The sequence below is a fragment of the Delphinapterus leucas genome, chromosome 8 (genome assembly GCF_059928025.1).
Source record: "Delphinapterus leucas isolate spDelLeu-1000000601 "Yukka" chromosome 8, BTC_Dleu_Yukka2, whole genome shotgun sequence".
Lineage (NCBI taxonomy): Eukaryota > Metazoa > Chordata > Mammalia > Artiodactyla > Monodontidae > Delphinapterus > Delphinapterus leucas.
This window is the reverse complement of record NC_143136.1, coordinates 54,621,681-54,641,109: the sequence shown is the minus strand read 5'-3', so window position 1 is coordinate 54,641,109 and position 19,429 is coordinate 54,621,681. Positions and strand designations below refer to the sequence as shown.

The 19,429-nt window shown below is 40.1% G+C and overlaps 1 protein-coding gene across 3 annotated transcripts in view; it reads right to left on the bottom strand.

Annotated features, from left to right (window-relative positions):
- Positions 1–19,429, bottom strand: part of TTN (titin) — a 279,289-nt gene that overhangs the window by 238,819 nt on the left and 21,041 nt on the right. For all 3 annotated transcript variants that reach the window (XM_089916619.1, XM_089916621.1, XM_089916620.1), the window contains 25 exons: positions 19,137–19,202; positions 18,198–18,456; positions 17,923–17,983; positions 17,595–17,810; positions 16,529–16,671; positions 15,080–15,285; positions 14,297–14,530; positions 13,942–14,186; positions 12,855–13,111; positions 12,572–12,736; positions 12,307–12,475; positions 10,506–12,199; positions 10,081–10,362; positions 9,255–9,521; positions 8,885–9,157; positions 8,521–8,784; positions 8,167–8,427; positions 6,255–6,515; positions 5,450–5,713; positions 5,097–5,357; positions 4,715–4,975; positions 4,067–4,327; positions 3,407–3,548; positions 3,111–3,276; positions 1,122–1,353 (listed from right to left, as the gene is read on the bottom strand). In XM_089916619.1, coding sequence (XP_089772745.1) covers positions 1,122–1,353; positions 3,111–3,276; positions 3,407–3,548; positions 4,067–4,327; positions 4,715–4,975; positions 5,097–5,357; positions 5,450–5,713; positions 6,255–6,515; positions 8,167–8,427; positions 8,521–8,784; positions 8,885–9,157; positions 9,255–9,521; positions 10,081–10,362; positions 10,506–12,199; positions 12,307–12,475; positions 12,572–12,736; positions 12,855–13,111; positions 13,942–14,186; positions 14,297–14,530; positions 15,080–15,285; positions 16,529–16,671; positions 17,595–17,810; positions 17,923–17,983; positions 18,198–18,456; positions 19,137–19,202 — 6,910 coding nt within the window. The remainder of the gene's footprint in view (positions 1–1,121; positions 1,354–3,110; positions 3,277–3,406; positions 3,549–4,066; positions 4,328–4,714; positions 4,976–5,096; positions 5,358–5,449; positions 5,714–6,254; positions 6,516–8,166; positions 8,428–8,520; positions 8,785–8,884; positions 9,158–9,254; positions 9,522–10,080; positions 10,363–10,505; positions 12,200–12,306; positions 12,476–12,571; positions 12,737–12,854; positions 13,112–13,941; positions 14,187–14,296; positions 14,531–15,079; positions 15,286–16,528; positions 16,672–17,594; positions 17,811–17,922; positions 17,984–18,197; positions 18,457–19,136; positions 19,203–19,429) is intronic.

Below are 19,429 nucleotides of genomic sequence, written 5' to 3'. Positions count from 1 at the left end.
AGAATGCTAGAACACTTCCACATGCTACCTATTTTTAACAGTCGTTTGGGCAAATCATGTGGTGAGGTGGCTCATCCCATTCAGGTTCAGTTTTCAAGTATTTGTGTATATGTGATAGCCATTTTTTAATATACAGGTGCCAGTGAAGTGCAATCAGTATGCATGAATGAATGAATGTCATTTTAGGTCTAAAGGCAATTAGGTAATTTTTTTTTTAAATTCAGCTTTCCTGTTATGCTAATTAAAACATATTCTTGGTGTTGTGATGACTGAGGGAAACTGGGTCGTTCATGGAACCAAGAAATGGGGAGAAATGACTTCTGTGAGGCTGATTTCTGACACAGCCATATGGGTAGACCTTTACTTCTCTGTGCCTCAGTTTCTCTACCACTAATATAGAAATAATAATAACTGGATACCATGACCATCTGGTCTTCTAGGGACCAGGGGGATGTTGGCAATATGGTTCATTTTTATGAAACTTGAGATTACTCTTACTGTTCCTTCATCTGTCTCAGGGGTATTTGTTCAGACAGGTAGGACCCAAGGTCAGGACAGGAATGGATCTAGACCAGCCTCAGATTCAGCTCTAAGGTTTCTAATGAGGAAAGTGGACGGTTTAATGGTGCTCCTCTGAGGACTTGGTAGCATATGGAATCCCCCACTAAAGTCAGACCCTGGCCCTAGGGCACGGAGCTCCCCTGTGGCTTCCTAGGTTCTCCCAGGCACGCACTAACAGGGGCTGGAAATGCCCCATCACTTGGTAGTGTTACTAGTATTCAAGCAGTTAGGGCCAAGGGTAGAGAACTAGAACAGCTGAAAACCATGCCTAGAAACCCATTTGGGGTCTAGTATAATCGACATACAGTGGGTGTTCAATAATGTTGGCCAAACTAAACAAGGATCTAGCCATTAGGTGCCTTCTGTAAATAACATCTTGGTCCTTTTAACAGCTACCATCCCATTTCCACAGGTATGATATGAAAATAAATGTCATAACTTCAAACATATGAGTACCATGGGTTCTTGAGAAATTGCCTGGAAACTACCAGAACTTCAGTAAGTTGAAAGGGAGGATTATTACAGATGGATGCACAAAATATGTTAATATCTCTACCTACCATTGACGTAGAGGGTAACAGAACTCCTGTTCCTTCCTGCCACAAAGGTGTATTCACCAGCATCGCTATGCCTGGTCTCAGAGATAAACATCCGGTGGATTCTCCTCTCCACCACATACTGGTGTCGTTCTTGAAGTTGGAAATTGATTTCAATGCCGTCTTTATACCAGTGGGCATCTACATCATCTTCATTGACCTCAAACTCAACGACAGCACGTTGTTTCTCAATAACCTTTTAAAGGAGCAACGGGAAAAGAAAATTGAAGCCCTGGTTTCCTTTCGGTTTTAACCTGTTTCCAAAACAGCTCATTTGAAGAGCATGTCAAACCTATATGTTATGATATAGAAAACTGACTGGTTATCGCACATTCTAAGTTTTCCTGCATATCCTTGGACAAAAGGTGCCCATACCTCTTTTGCTTACATCTGCACGGAGGCAATGATTTCATCCTTAAATGTTTGCTTCTTAATCATAACAGAAATAATGACACTTTGTGGTACTTCCCTGGTGGCGCAGTGGTTAAGAATCCGCCCTGCCAATGCAGGGGACACAGGTTCAATCCTTCAATCCCTGGTCCGGGAAGATCCCACATGGCGTGGAGCAACTAAGCCCATGTACCACAACTACAGCCTGCACACCACAGCGGCTGAAGCTCGAGTGCCTAGAGCCTGTGTTCCGCAACAAGAGAAGCCACTGCAATGAGAAGCCTGTGCACTGCAACAAAGAGTAGCCCCCGCTCACTGCAACTAGAGAAAGCTTGCGCGCAGCAACAAAGACCCGACACAGCCAAAAGTAAATAATAAAATAAAAAAGAAATAAAAAAGAAATAATGACACTTTACATCTGAAGGCTGTTTATCATTGACAAAGTTCTTTTAAGTTACTATTCAATTTGATTTCACATGATGTGAACCTTGTAGGCTAGGTAGGAACTATTATCCTCATTCTTAAAAGTGAGAAAATCAAGTTTCAGAATTGGTCAATAAAGGATGGAGGACATATTGGGTTATCTGACTATGCACTGAAGGCTTTTTCACTCTGGCCTAATGTAATGCCTGGCTCTCCTTGGACGAGCAATATGATAAACATGAGCTCAAGTGATACTTCCCTTCACATGTTATTGCCCCGTTATATCACGTGGGAAGACTGGCACCCATGAGGACAAGCCGTACATGTGCAGTCGAGAGCAAAGGCGTTTGCTCAGCATCCCTGCTAGGAATCCAGCTTTGCTCAAACTGGTCTTCCTCTTGGACCTCGGAGGGAGTTTTCCTAGTCAAGTCCCCACACAGCTGCCTCTCCAAGGTAGAAGGCTTCTGAGAAAATGCCACCTTGTTCTGAATTCCCTTAATTCCAGTTGCTGTGCGAACACCACAATTTAAATTTTAGCTCCTTTAGGGTTGATGTTGCTTGGTAAGTGGCCATTTGACAGTGAAGTGTCTACAGCTGCTTTCATTAAAGTATTTAGACAGCTGCGAGGGATACACTTATTCCCTAAGCGAGAGGAAACTGTGACTAAGTTGATGTCAGCACAAGAGTGTAAGCTGGTAGGGATAAGCTGATTTCATTTTTTTAGAAGACTGTGGTTAGAAAATTTAAAAGTCAAAAAATTAAGTGACATTCTCTATGAGGACACGGGGATGGGGAAGGGTAAGCTGGGACAAAGAGAGAGAGTGGCATGGACCTATCTACACTACCAAATGTGAAATAGATAGCTAGTGGGAAGCAGCCACATAGCACAGGGAGATCATCTCGGTGCTTTGTGTCCACCTAGAGGGGTGGGATAGGGAGAGTGGGAGGGAGATGCAAAAGGGAGGGGATATGGGGATATATGTATATGTACAGCTGATTCACTTTGTTATAAAGCAGAAACTAACACACCATTGTAAAGCAATTATACTCCAATAAAGATGTTAAAAAAAAATAAGTGACGAAATGATAGATTAGGAGCTACTGAGGACTTCTCCAAAAATTCAGCATGTGGACAATTACCTGAACCTCCCTTTTAATGCTTCGGATGCGAACGTCTCTGCCCTCTACAAAGAGGCTGGCAGTGGACATGTTGCCTCCAGCCACCACTGTGTACTTCCCAGCATCAGACATCCGGGTGGATGGGATCAGAAGGCGGTGGACGTATTTCTCCTTCTGTATCTTTATTCTATGGAATAAATAAATAAATAAATTGAGGTTTATTCTATGGAATAAATAAATAAATAAATTGAGGTTTAACGTATGATGACTCAAAGGAAACTGGGAATCACTGGGATGTGGCAAACAAACCAACGGACCTGTCCACAAGCTGTAGCTCTTGGCCATCTTTCATCCACTGCACAGTGATGTCAGGTTCAGAAACTTCACATTCAAACATGGCTCGCTTCTTCTCGAGAACCTTAATGTCTTTAATGTGTTTCCTAAATTCTATATGACGAGCTGGAGAACAGCGTGTAAAAAAATTAATCTTTCTAACAGCTTTGCTAAGATATAATTCACATACTATACAAGTCACCCAGTGAAAGTATACAATTCAGTGGCTTTCAGTATATTCAGAGTTGTGCAACCATCACCATAATTAATTTCAAAGCATTCTCATTACCCCCAAAAGAGACCATGTACCCCTTAGCCATCACCCTCCAGACCCCTCCCTTTGTCCTCCCCTCAGACTCAGGCACCAATCTATGTCACTACAGATTTGTGCACTCTGAACTCTTCCTATAACTGGAATCATACACTATGTGGTCCTTTGCGACTGGCTTCTTTCACTAGATATAAAGTTTTTTAAGGTTCGTCCATGTTGTAGCATGTATCGGTACCTCCTTTTTATTCCTGAATAATATTTCATTGTGTGGATATACCTCATTTTATTTATCCATTCATTAGCTGATGCTCTAACGTTTTATATAGTGTGTTTGCCATTTATTTTTATGGATATGGCATTTATGAAACCATACCTTCCACATAAAGCGTGGCTGTCGAGGTGGCTTTTCCAGCCACAAAGGTGTACCCCGCAGCGTCCCCAACGTGAACATTCCTGATGTTCAGTGAGTGGGTGAGCTTTTTGGTTCTCATCTGGCACCTGTCAGTCGATTTGATTTCCACACCATTCTTTAACCATTTGTAAGAGATGCCTTCATAGTTCACTGTGACCTCAAAGGTAATGGTGTCTTTTTCTTCAGCATTGATGTCCTTCAGCATGGATGTAATCATGATTGCTGCAAAGGGGAAAGGAAATACACCCAAGGAGATTTTGTGTCAATATGACGTGGGTTATGACAGGCACAGAATGAAAACTTGGAATGTTCTTAGTACGTCTGTTTAGGTATCACAGTTCAGAGAGATGAGCCATGATACCTTCCAGGTACCCCTCTACAGGACAATGTCAAGTGACAGGGGGAACAGAAAAAGTAAGAGATAGACAATGGAGCATCTTCATAGGTAGCCTTTCAATGCTACCCTAATCAAAAATTTTACCCAGATGCCTAACTCAGTGTGGACACAGTAGATGTTTCAATCAAGGCTATGGAATAACAATGAGTCTACTGGATATTCTGTGTGTGTGTGTGTGTGTGTGTATATATTTGTATATATATTTTACTTACGTGTCACTTTCAGGGTGGCGCTGACTTGGTCATTGCCACAGACAAATGTGTATTCTGCTGAGTCCTCTGTGCTGGTGTTCATGATGATCAGCTGGTGGAGTTTTCCCTGCACCACGATCTTGAACTTTTCACTCATTTCAATCTCCACCCCATTCTTTAGCCACATGGAAGGCACATTGAAGTGGGAGACCTCACACTCAAAGGAGGCAGTTTTGGTCTCAGGTACCTCAATGTTTTTCATGGTTTTTGTAATATGTAATGCTTGGGAAAATCAGAGAGCACTTCAGTTAATATATTTTATTTAAAAAAAAAGATGGAGCAAACAAACAAATGAATACATGGAGATCACCTAGAAATGCCACAGGGGCTGCCTCATACTTACTCTCCACGAATAGTTTCGCTTTGCATTCCAATTGCCCCACGACAGCTGTATATTCCCCAGCGTCCAAGGGGGAAATATGCTGCAGCATCAGTTTGTGGACCTTCCTTTCTGAGACCAGCCTGTGTTTGTCACTCGGCTTAATCTCCACGTTCTTGTGGAACCATTTCACTGGCACTGTGTCGTGGGAAACGCTAACTTCAAAGGCAACGGTGGCATTTTCCAAGGCAGTCACATCCTTTGGCTTCTTAATGATTTTGACGGCTAACGAGGAAAGTTGAAGCCATTTAGTGATATGGTTAACTTCATGGTAACCACGAGTTGGCTACTTGTAAAGTGTTTCTAAGTCAACTTACTCTCAACGTGCAGTCTGGCACTGGCTCCCAGCCTTCCAAGCTTGAAGCCATAAACAGATTCATCCACAACGGCACAGTTTTTAATTCTCAGAGAGTAAATTGTTCCTTTGACTGAGATAGTGTACTTGTCATTGGATTCCAGCACAACCCCATTTCTGATCCACTGGACACCTTTTACATTAGGGTGTGTGAGCTCCAAAGTGAAAACAGCATCTTGCGTCTCTGTCACCGTGAGGTTCTTCAGAGTCTTCTTAATTTTGACAGCTGAAGACAAATTTATGATTTGTTTAGAAAATAAAGATGATACCATTCAGGTAAGAGAAGTCCCAAATAAGATTGTTACCGGGTCATCTTGCAAAAGAATGGTTATCAAAGAATTTGCAGTTATGCAGCATCTCTAGAGTTTTTAAAAGACACTTTGAGAGTATTCAGGAAAACCTGGGTCCAGTTTGAAATGTACCTTGTATAATGTCTTTTCTATACTTGAATGAGATGTAGTTTGCATAGCTGTATATTAATAACTTAATCAATGGATTGGAGAAGAGTGAAAGAAGAATACAGACTGAAAGCATCTAATTTGCTGCTCCACAGAGCTGGAACCTAAGACGTGGCTTCTTCACATTAACTCATAAGCAATTTTGCACCTTGTGGTACACGGCTCAGAAAGAAAGTTCGAGAGTTTATAATGATTTTATGAAATGAGGATTTATGGCATCCAAAATGATTATACCATTTGACTTTTAGAATAACTGTCATAAATATAATACGATTTTTTAGTGGATAAACCTGTTATTATATCACTGACCTTCAACTTTAAGTTTGGCAGATGTTTTGGAAGTGGCCACCTTGTAGGTGTATTCTCCAATGTCATCTAGTTTGGTGGCAGCAATGATAAGCCTCCTTTTGTGGCCATCAGATTTACTTCTGATGTTTTTACTCAGCGGTAGGTGTTTGTCATCCTTCAACCATTCTCCTTCGGAATCTGGGTTGGCAACTTCACATTCAAACACAGCTTCCTGGGATTCAGCTACAGTCTGATCTGTGAGTGGCTTGGAGATGGCACCCCCTTTGGAACAAGAGAAGTACAAGTGTGAGTCTTTTAAAAATATTTATACAATAGAAAAATCTTTGCACAATTAATATAAAACATCAAATTTTAAAACATGATTCTGAACATCATGAAATGTCTAATAAAATTATTTTTACGCACTTTAAGAAGGTATCACAGAAACCCCTCATTCTAAGTATGTATCACTGATAACCAGGGAAACTACTGGAATCAGAAAGGTTTTGCAAAGGAAAAGCAACTGTTAAGTTATACAGAACTCTGAGAACCTTAATGTGGAGCACACCTCATGGACGGCCCGTAACTCAGTTCCGTCCTCAAAAGCATTCTGCTTAGTCTTCTACGGATGATTTCCTGAAAATACATCTAATATCTGACTGGAAAAAATTTTGCTGAACAAAATGTATAGTCATCAATGTTTCTAGAAGATTAGGGATTCCTATATACTAAAAATCACTGTTTTGACAAATGTCATCTCTTCTACAAAGTTTTCCCCCGTTGGCTCCAGTGCCATCATCGCTGGCAGAAATAATTACTCCTTCCTCAAGTTAGTTGCTAATGTATCTGTCCCTCTCTATATTGTGAATTCCTCAAAAAAAATCATGCCATATTCATTTTTGTATCCTGAGTTCCTAGCAGCGCCTGGCCAATGGCAGGTACTTTAAAAATGTTGGGTGAAATCACATAGAGGCTCATAGTTTTTTGTTTCCACACATTTAAAAACATGAAATTTATATTAAACATATCAAAGTGCAGAATCTAAAATTCTGTTTCAGAAGTTTTTTTCATGGTCAAATCTTTGAGGAAATCTTATAATGTAATAAAGTATAAACCATGAAATTTTCATACCAGAGAAGACACTATTCCCATTTGACTTGCTTATATACCACGGATTGCACAATTTAGTCTCCTCAAAACCTAAATTGTTATGTACCAAACAAATTAATGATGATGCCTAGTTTTTTCTTGACAGTTGGCTTAGACTTTTGATTCTTCATTTTTAAGCTGGTGGCTTCTGCTGAGAGTGGTCTACTTCATTTCACAAGAGACACACAGACACATATATTGAGGTATATTTTTAAAATATTCATTGGGTTCATTATAAAGTATGAAGGGAACAAAGAAAACAAAAGTGAATGAAACAAGAGCAATAAAAAAAAGAAATACGCCTTTACAGTAGGAGAGTTTAAATAAAACTCAGTCCAAACGTTAACTCATCAATCTATCATGTGCAACGTATTGGACTATACAAAGATGAGAAAGAAGCAATTCCACATTTGGGGAGCATCTACTCAGGTGTGGGAAGGTGTGGGAAGAAGAAACGGGGAATAAAACAAGTATATGAGTCAGGGTCATGAAAGAAACACACATAAAGTGATCCTGAGGCTGGAGGATTAAGATCTTCTACAAATGGGAAGATCAAGGAAGGCTTCACAGAGGAGATGGCATTTGAGCTACAACTTCCTGGAAGAACATTTGGAATTTAGGCTGATGGGAATAGTGTCAAGGGTATTATTGGTTTTGAGAACAGCATAAGCAGAGGCAAGGAAGTGGGAAACTGGTGGGAATTTGGGAGGAAATGGCCAATGATTTCTTAAGTTAAAACAACTGCCCTACATAAGAACTTAGGTTAAATGATAAATGTACTAACCTGCCACGATAAGTTTTCCAGATGTCATATTTTCTCCAGCATAAAATATATATTCCCCTTCATCGTCTTTCATCATATTTAGAATGGTCAACTTATATATTTTTCCATGGGCTTCAATTTTATATTTAGAACTGGGATAGATTTCCTTGTCCTTAAAATTCCACAAGACATCAATTCCTGAGTGGGACAGTTCAACTTCCAAGACCACATTTTGGGTCTCTGTACAGGTAAGGTCATGAAGACCTCTGATAATTTTAATTTCTGGGGGGAAAAATAAAATAATCACTTGGTTACTATTATACTGGGAAAATAGAATGCTTAAAATAATACTAAGTGACATGGAACAATTCTTACTTTCTACAGAAAGGTCACAGCTGGTTTCAACTCTGCCAACCATCAGCTTGTAAGGACCTTCGTCTGAAGCATAGGTCCGGTTAATCACAAGCCGTTGCTTAGTGCCTTTGACAATGGCATGCACGCGATCATCAGGCTTGATTTGTTCATCATTTAAGTACCACTTAACAGAAGTCACATCAGGGACTGAGACCTTACATTCGAGCACAGCCTTGGTGCCCTCAAGCACGTTAATGTCTTTTAGAGGTGTTATCACATCAACACCTGCAAAACCACACACACACACAAAAGAATTGTGAATACAAATTTTGTTGGAAACGTGTGCTCACTTCACAGTATACAAGACTATGTAAGTCGCACTCACTGTAGACAGAGACGCGCCCACTGGTTGACAGTCCAAGGGCAGGAATGGTGAAGGAGTAATGTCCAGCATCCTCCTTAGTCATGTCTTCAATAAGCAGCATGTGTGACTGCTTGTCTATCACAATGTGAACCCTGTCGCCCGGCTGCACTTCTTCGCCATCCTTCATCCAGACACCTTCCACCTTCTCTAAGGAGACTTTAACTTCAAGCTGGACAATGTCACCCTCGCAGACTTTTTGATCACTGAGTCCTTGTAGGATAGCAACGGGGCGGGCTGTGAAATATGGGGAGAAAGAAGAATGTTATGATTATTTATTATCAATAAGCCATAGTGATACTCGCTGCAGGCTGACAGGAAGGGGAAGGCTTACGTTTCATCTTTAGTTTACAGGTTGTCTTTTTCCCGTCGACAACAAAGCTGTATTCTCCCTGGTCCTCTTTGGTCACATCCTTGACTGTGAGGTTCTGACGTCCACGGCGAGATGTAATTGTGTACTTGCCATTGGATTTAAGCTCCACATCATTATGATACCATTTGCCTTCTATATTTTCCGGGGTTATAATGCACTCTAACTCTCCTGAAAATGATTCTGAAACTTCTATGTCCTGAAGTTCTTTCACAAACTCAATGACTGCACCTGAGGCATAAGAGAAGGAGAAGTTAATCTCCCTGGAGAGTTATGCATCTAGACTTAGGATAGAGAAAATTCCTCGTAAATCTCTTATTCCCCCCGCCCCATACTATCAGGAATATTCTTAATATCTAACTGCTGGACTGAGAAATAAATTGTCAATTAAAAGGAGTTACTTAATTTAAAAATTATTTTTAAAGCACAGAATTATATTTCAATAAAAAATTTAAAAGCAAGATATCAGAATGACCTTGCTTTTCAAAATCCAAATTGTCAGGAATTCCCTGGTGGTCCAGTGGTTAGGACTCAGCGCTTTCACTGCCAAGGGTGCGGGTTCGATTCCTCGTCGGGGAACTAAGATCCCACATACCGCACAGTGAGGCCAAAAAAATAAAAAATCCAAATTGTCAATATTCTTAATTACCAGTATAAATTCATGAGTCTTGCTATGGAGCTTATATTTAATTCCCAAGTAATTCGTTTTATGAAGTGAAAATTGCATAGCTAATTCTATCACATACTAAGGGTGACTTTAAAACTTAGGAATGAAATCATTATTTACTACCTTCGACAATAAGTTTAGCCGTTGTTTTTATGTTTTCATCTTCGGCAAGTACACAGCTATAGTCTTCAGCATCAGATGTGTCAACTGTCAGGACGGAGAGGAAGTGAACTTTCCTGTCAGAGAGCATCCTATATTTATCTCCTGTGTGAACCTCCACGCCATCCTTATACCATTTCACTTTGACAAATGGCTCTGAGGTTTCACATTCAAATGTTGCCATGGTGTCTTTTTCCTTAGCAACAACATCTTGTAATTCCTGTGTGAAAGTGATCAATTGCTTGGCTATAAGAAAAAGGAAAAAAAAAAAGCACATTAAATTAAATTCACAATTTGGATAATGGGAAAAGAAAATAAAAAGAAATACACTACTGGATATTCATGGATAAATAGAAACAGATCCATCAAATGAAAGAAATTCAAATTACCCTGGACGAGTAAGAATGCGTGACTTGAGGTTTCCCCAGCTATATTGATGGCTTTTACCATGATGCTGGCAGAGTCCTCAGCCGTCACATCTCTTATGACCAGCTCACAGACATTGTCTTCAGGCCAGTACCAGTAGATTCGGTCAGAGCGCTCAATCTTTACACCGTTTTTGTACCACTCACATTCAGGATCTGGTTTCCCCACCACTCTGACCCGGAAGTGTACATCCGATCCGTGGCCCACTGTTTGGCTTTGGATTCTTTCAAAGATTTTAGGAGCCTCCATACTAGGACTTAGTTCAATTTTATCAGGTTTAAAAGTTGGAATAGTGATTTTGCCTTCTTCGGCAAGGGCTTTCTTCTCCTCTTCAGTTAACTCTTTGGTCCAGTGGAGAAGTTCATCTTTTGTCTTCCTTAGAAGTTCTTCATAGGATTCATCCTTCTTACGAGACTTGAGCTCCACAGCAGTAATGGCTTCATAATAGCCTTCCTCAGTCCTGCGCTTGAACTTACTACGCAGCTCTTCTGACTCTTCAGACACTTTTTCATGGGTAATTCTTTCAGCCCTTTTCAACCTCACAATTTCCTTAGTTTCGGTGGTGTCAGCAGGTCTGTCTACCTTTTGTACTTCGAACTGAAGTTTTCCAGGTTCATGTACGTGAAACTCAGGCTTTGGCTCAGGGGCTCGCCTAAGCACAGACCTAAAATCTTCCCTCTGTTGGATCTCAAGCTTCACTTTATGCTCTATCACACCTTCAGGGTTTTCTGCAGTGACCTTGACTTCACCTGTATCATATGATTTGCAGTCCACGATGTCCAGATAATGAATGCCATCGTAGCGAACTCTGAACCTTTTGCTTTTGCGGATGAGCTGCCCATTGAGGTACCAGTTGACTTTGGGCTGAGGGTAGCCTGTCACTCGGCAACGGAATCTGGCGGTCTCCCCTTCAAGTACTCTTGCTGGCTCTGGGAACAAGACAATGTCTGGCTTTTGCTTCTCTTTTTGATCGGTTGTCACACTTGTAAGGGCACCTTCATGAGCCATCCGCTCTAATTCTTCAATTCTCTGTAAGCCTTTCCTCCCCTCAGGCAATTGAGATTCTTCCACGAGACTCTTCTCATCTTTGACAATAAGGGTAGCAGATGTGTGATCTGTTCCGTATTTGTTAGTAGCTCTGCAAGTAATGATACCACTGTCTCTGGAATATGCAACTCCATAATCAAGGCTGCAATACCCAAATTCATTGATCATACGGAGCCTGTTGGCAGCTTCCAGTGGCTTTCCATCATGGAGCCATTCCACCACCATCGTTGGGTCACCAATTGGTGTTAGCCTGCATTCAAAGTGGGCAGGCCCAAAGCGCTTGAGTCTTAAGGAAGTGAGTTTTTTCTTGAAAAATGGTTTCTGTTGTTTCTCTTTGTCATAGAGGTCACCCTCTTCCCATTGCTCTTGACCATATCGCAAATGGAGGGGCTCCAGTTCTGGGGCTGCAATCTCCTTTGCTCTATATGTCCCTCGTGGGATGATTAATTTTCTCTCTGGCTCAGGCTCTGCAAACTCAACTTCAACATTTACTTTGCATCTTGTAGTGTCTCGGCCAGCCTTATTAATGGCAGTTGCAGTGTACCAGGCAGAGTCTTGGCTGACAGTGGAGTCAATTTTAAGGGCAGCTTCTCCCTTGGCTCCTTCAATTCTATTAAAAGTGGGAAAATTAATCATCAGTACAGAAGTAGTTGTGGCTTCCTTGGTTATTGGATTTGTGTAATGAGCTTAGTTTTATTATTTTTCAAGCAAACTTACCTGATTTTTGGATATTTATGAGGTACAATGATCTCACTGTTTTTCAACCATATGATGTCAGGGTTGGGGTTACCCGTAGCTCTGACTTTCATTTCAAGTCGGGAACCTTCCTTTATGTTGAGATTTTTCAGTTTTTCCACAAACACTGGTTTTACCTGATGTTCCACAGCTGAAAGAGAAAGGTCATGATTCTGAGTAGGGCTGAACTACCTGTTTATAACCCAGGTAATAAGGTAATTTCTTTTTTAATCTTCAGAGCAAATACCTTCCACAGTTAAAATCACTGAAATTGATGATTTTCCTGCCCTGTTTTGGGCAACCACAGTCCATTCTCCAGAATCACTGGGTGTTGCAGGGACAATAATTAGTGATTGGGTACCATCTTCTTTAATGACTACTTTATGGGTATAGTCATTGACAATTTGCTGACCTGTAAAAAAAATAGAGTAAAAAAGAAAACATGTTAAAATAGTTATTTTTAAATTGTTAGGCACACATATAAGCTTATTTTTGTGTTTAATGATTTATGAGCAAAAACTTATACTTACCGTCATGAAACCAGAAGGTCTCTGGCATAGGTCGACCCACGACCTTTAAGTCAAATCTGGCAGTCTGTCCTTCTAAACATTTGAAAGAAGTAGGTTTCAACACAAAGACTGGCTTATACAGTCTCTCAAGCTGTGACTCATCTGTTTCCTCCAGCCTACGTCCAGGGGACATCCGTGCAGGGGACATCCGTAGAGGGGACATTCGTGCAGGGGACATGCGTATCGGAGATCTGCTCACTGAACGTGGAGAGATGGACCTGAAAAAGAAAGGCAAAGCAGAATATTTTCATGAGGCATAGAGAAAACTCAGCAAGACAAAGCTCTTTCTTAATGTTATTTTAGAATTTACTTTGTGTACATATTAAAAGGTACCTCAAACTTGCTGGGATCCAAAACAGAATACATTATTATTGCCCCCAAAGCTATGCTGTTCATTTAGAATGGTCCTTAATGCTGTCTCTCCCTCACCACTGGGTTTAGTTAGTTACCGAAACTTTTTGGTTCAACTACCAAAATATTTCAATAAATGCTGGTTGCTTAAACAACCACGTGAATACATTTATGGAAAAAGAAAAATATACTTCTTTATCCCAGAAGAGGAAAAACATAGAAATTATATTTGAAAAAATCCCAAACTCCACCTATACACTGCAGCCAGATTGGCTTGGATTGGATTTCAAGCGCTGACACCACCACACAGGCTGGGTGAACTAAGGCAATTTTCACAGGGTCAGGGAAGCTGAGTGTTCCCACTTCCAAAATAGCAATGATAATCCCTCCATGGCAAGGTCGTTGTATAAATTAGGGTAACATATGTAAAATCTGATGTCAAATAAACCTTTATAGCTTTCATTACGTTAGCTACAGCACTGGCAAAATGAATAATATGCTCCACAATGAAAATGCTTTTCTCAGCTTACGTAGGCGCAAGAAATAAAAACTGGGCAACTGCCGGTATCGCGAATGGCAAATATCTGTGCTATCTCAGCCTTCAATTTTTTCTGCCACACAATAGCAATTTGCTACAGAGATATTTGGTGTTTTAAACAGTTTCAATACTAGTCAACACAAATTATCACGAGTCTACCTGATTCTGCTCACTGGCTCTGGTGTGGGTATGTAAGTCGGAGCACTAAGTGGCGCAGCGGGCTCCACATACAATTTCCCTGAGCAAATTGCATTTCCTTTAATATTGCTGGCAAACGCGGTATAGATGCCTTCATCTTCCGGAAGAACAACAGGTATGCGCAGACTAGCTCTGCCATCTTGCAGAAAGTCCATATGGTATCTCTCTCCATGTCTGATGCGCTTGCCATCTTTGTACCATGCAATCTGCAAATAATATCATACATATGTCAATATAATTTAGATAAAATGGTTATCCTGTAACCTATTCATGTCTTTATTGTAGCATGGAGGTATGATCAATGTTTATATTTTACCTTGGGTAATGGATACCCAGACATCTTGCAATGAAAAGTAACACCCATCCCTTCAAGAATTCTGTAATTCTTGACTCTTAAATCAAATCCTGCTTCAACGGCTTCAGATTCAGAAATGTCAACTGCCATCTTTTCTTCTCCGTCTTCTTCAAGAAGTTCTTCTAATGTAGTCTTTATTATTCTGTATTCAATTTCTTTAATAAGTCTCTCTTCAAAGGAAGAAATATGGAATTCCTACGCAGTGAAAAAGATAACAGTTTATTAAAAACATATATGCCGACTGATAGAAATTCCTTAAGAGTATTCATTTCAGAGATAAGGTTTGATTAAAATTTTTAACTGGAAGAAAAATCTAGAAGGCTTTTGTTTTTGCTTGTTTGTTTTTCAGTGAGAATTAGATGGGTCATTGTTTGTTTTGGTTTTAAATCTGCATTCGAGTCATCTTTGTCAGTTCATGCTGTGGTGTCTTGGGTCAATGACATTCTAAGAGTATGGGTTATATATGCGATGTTCATCCTACCGATAAAAAAATGTTGGCAGTAATGAACTTCGTTGTGCTAGTATTTGTTTTTCCTGCTTATATGTAATTCCTATTTCTAAAGTCATATGTGCAACATGTTATGAAGATTAAGGAACCTCGTCAGCAGTGAACCTGGACATGTTTATTGTAGTCTAACCCTGACCTATCACTTGAAAATGAAAATATCAAACAAAAAGAGGGGCATTGTGGGAGGAAAGTATAATGTATGAAGTGATTTACTTGGTCATTATTGTTATACTCACCTGGTCTTCCACAAAAGTTCTGACCATTACAGTATCTTTGGCCATTTTCTTCCTAATTAAGGCTTGCTCTTTTTCATACTCTTTTTCATATTCAGAGTATACATAGCCAGGTGCTATTTCTCCAACTTTAGGTTCTTGCACAAATGCAGGCATTTGTGTCTGGTAAAGCATTTCTTGCTGGGACTTCATCAGTGACTCATAATCAGCTAGGAGTTAAGAACATAAGTTAATTTTTAATGTTCTTATGAAAAAGCCTCCATGCTACTGTTCATTCAAGCAAGTCCTACACCACAGAAAGTTGATAACCAAAAGCCAGATCTGCCAAGTTTTACTATCAAAGTGCTCAGTATAGACTAATTAGATTGAATTTCAAACCCAAACTTACGTTAAGAAGTCAAGGCAGCCACTATTATTGTAGAAAGAATTTTATATTAGTCGTCAGTCCTTTGGGATCAACCCTAGAGGTCTTCCTAATTTGCCATGTGGCTTTTGGCAATTCATTTATCTTCCTGGGTCTTGAGTGCTTTGCCAAATGGGGATAATATCCTAACCCTAAGGAGTTTTGTGCAGCTCAAATGAGACAGAACGTGGATGGTCCACTATAAGTGTGAACATCTAGGCAAAGATAACGGAGACCCACAGATACATTTTGTTTAACCTACATGTTATTACACCTTTTTTTTTCCAAATTACTTATAAATATTGAAAATCCTGATTTCTAGCTTTTCTTTAAAACATCAGAAGCTCCATGGCATGGACATACATACGCTACCAAATGTAAATGTAATGTAAATGTAAAGTAGATAGCTAGTGGCAAGCAGGAGCATAGCACAGGGAGATCAGCTCGGTGCTTTATGTCCACCTAGAGGGATGGGAGGGAGATGCAAGAGGGAGGAATTATGGGGATGTATGTATATGTATAGCTGATTCACTTTGTTATACAGCAGAAACTAACACACCGCTGTAAAGCAATTATACGCCAATAAAGATGTTAAAAAAAAAAATCGTAAGCTCTAGCAACACTGAGCCTGGTACTGCGTGCCTGGCAACAATGTACTGGAGTTGGGGAGCTACTGCCCCCTTGAGGCAGGGCGTATACTCTCTCCAGTTTGCCACTGTCTGCCTTGCGATCACTAATATCTGTCTGGATCTGGAAGGCAACTGGATTTAGAATCCCTGCATTTTCAAAGGCATTATATGCTTAGAAATAAATGTACTGAAAAGAAACTATTGTTAGAACCTTCGAAGTTTAGCACTGGTATCGTTTTGGAGGCTGTGTGATCTAAAACATTTCCTATACAGCTGAGGCCAAGAGATGGGTCAGATGGGGACACAGTCGGTATCAGAACTAGGATATAGCAACAGGCCTTTTGACAATCACATGGCACTGCTACTTCCCTGCATTTCCATTCTTATTGTGCACACGGAACCACTTAGAATTGCACTCACCTTCTTCAAGCAAGGAGGCAGATGCAGAAGTTTCTCCATGCTTATTACGAATAACAATAGTGTATTCTCCAGCATCATCGGCAAACGTCATCGAAATCACCAGTTTGCACTCGCCAGTTTGTTTGTTGTAACTCACTTTGTATCTTTATGGAAATGAGCAAACAAAAAATTCAGCCATAAGTAACCCTTATGTGGATCTGTGGTATAAAATTCAATGATCCTAAACATGGGGCTAATCTCCACCATAGAATATAAGATTGCTGAAAATTGAGCAAAATGCATGAGCATGAGTAATGCAGGCCAATCAAGTTAAAATTTTCATTTTAAATAATAGTAATATATTCTTTAAAATAGATAATAGACTATAATACTACTAGAATCAACTGTATGGAAATAAGGGGTTTCAGTGTTTATGTTAGCAAATGATGAGGCCATTTAAACACTTAGATATTTCTCTTTGCTCATTATTTTGTTCATTGTTTTATGTGAAGAGCAAATGAATAATCAAAACAATAAATTCCTTTAAACATTTCAATATGAAGCCTTTGGTACACTATATTTATTCTCAAGATACGATGGCTACATTTTTAGATTGTTTAAGTTGCGGGAAATTCAAACCTAATTTTATATTCAATTGCAGCAAATTTATTAGCATAGATTTTCATGTATAACTAGCTTTCTTCTTCATTACATGACCCTTTTTCTTTTATCTTTTAGTGGCTTAATTACTAAGCATTTTTACTGAAAGTTGTTTTCCAATCCCTTCTAGAAGAATATGTTGTGTGTGTAAAAATCCACACCACTTTCTCCATTTCACTAGCACTATAAGTGAATCAAAATAGAATATAAAGAAATGCATCTTCCATCCACTTTTGTCACAGAGCTTTGTTTCTCAATAAGACTTCATATGAAAACATGAAGATACCTCAAAGCGCACTATGAAGGCTCCATAATAAAAGAGCCTACCTTTGAGGGATGGTGGGGTAGGTAAATTCTACTTCTCTCTTGGCTTCATACACATATCAGACAAATCACAGAGAACTCTATCATTCAGCCATCAAAATACCTGTATCCAGTGGTTAGAGGAACACCGGACTTCTTCCAGTAGACATGGGGCTTTGGGTTGCCGTCAACCTGGCATTCAAATACAATGCTCCCGCCTTCTACCAGTTTCTGTACCACTGGTTTTGTAATAAAGAAAGGAGCGGCAGGTTCTCCAGGCCCTGCTGGTTCCTCTGTGATGCTAGTATCTGTCATTATCACATCCCTTGATTCGACAAAGCTGGAAAGAGAATTCCCTTCATATTAGCTTCTGGACTGCAATTTGCCAATGCGAAAGGAATGAAAAAGCAAAACGGTACTACAACAAAACTCATTAGCAAAAAGCGTGTTACCGTTTCTCTTCTGTGGTAATTTTCTCAGCCACAGCTGTTTCCTTTTCAAACTCTTCTGACACTAGAAGAAGACAGAAGTTTCTCTTGTTAAGTCAGATATTTAGTCTGTTTCATTAGTGACCTCTGCTTAGCATCAGTTAAGTTGACCCCATAATCAATCCCTCAATTCCAAAAGGGCGCTCCATTACGAGGTGTACAGACACCGTATGGTGAAAAGAAGTGTCAGGCGACAGCGATGGCATGTGTGGAAGGTTGGTGGGGGTGTGGCCACTGACCTTGCACAGCTAGATAGCAGGATGTGCTGACAGTCCCAGCCTCGTTCACAGCACTGCAAGTAAATCGCCCACTGTCTTCTGCAAAGGCTTCACGAATCATAAGACGAGCAATTCCACTCTGGAAGGTTATCTGGAAATCAATGGAGCTTTCTATTTGGTAGTCTTCCCTGTACCATGTCACTTTTGGGGATGGGTATCCAGAGATGTGGCACTCGAAGGTGACAGATTCACCTTCAATAACAGTCACGTTCTTTAAGCCCTAAAGAGAGAAGAAAAGGGAAGTATTGATACATGTGCATATTCATGAATCATCTCTATGTGTTGTAACAAATGTGGGGGTGGTTTGACCTTGCACACTGTAATTGTCATAAAATGCTTTCTTAAGATCAAGACTCTAGAAATATTAGTAGAGAAACTCCCTTGGAAATTGGAATATCCCCAATCTGAAATAAATGTAAGGCATTTCCAGGTTCATAGGGTAGAACTGTATTAATACCATATAATAGGGCAACTCTGTACCCTCTGTTTTTTGCTCATATGCAAATCCTGACGAAGCTTGAAGGCTCAGCAGCAGACGCTGCCTCTTCAGCAAAGCTTTCCATGCTACCTTCACTTGGAAGTAACCTAGCTTTCCTCCAGACGCTCCCTCTGTTGAAGTGCTTATCACCTTCTACATTTCATTACGCTTATTTACGTACATCTTCTCTGATAGTAAGACAAAGATTTCAAAGAGGGCCAGATACTCATTAAATCTGTTGAATACATGACTGATGGCTGTCACACAGAATTCCCCCTCTCCTTGCCAAATAGTATGTGGTCTTAAAATTAGTACTTGTAAATGCACTCGTGGAATTTTCCAGTTTGAGAAACTGATCTTTGCATAGATGAAAATTATTTGATCAGATATGCATATGATCCAACACAATCAACTTTACTCACCGAGACTAAAGTTGGTGGCGTAACAGGGATTTCAACAGGTGCAGGTATTCTTGCTGTTTCTGTTACCTACAATTTTTACAAAGGATGTTACAAAATGCTCAGGAAATTAGGGGAAGGCTCATAAGCTCTTAGCACATGCAAAATTATAAAAATAACTTGAGAAAAATAGCTCCGACCCACACCATGCTCAATAAAATGAAGTGCAAGCACGGTGATGGAGAAAGGCAGGACACCTGGCTGACCACTTCTGTAGCACAGACCGGCCAAGCGCCTGGCCGTCCTCCACAGGAATG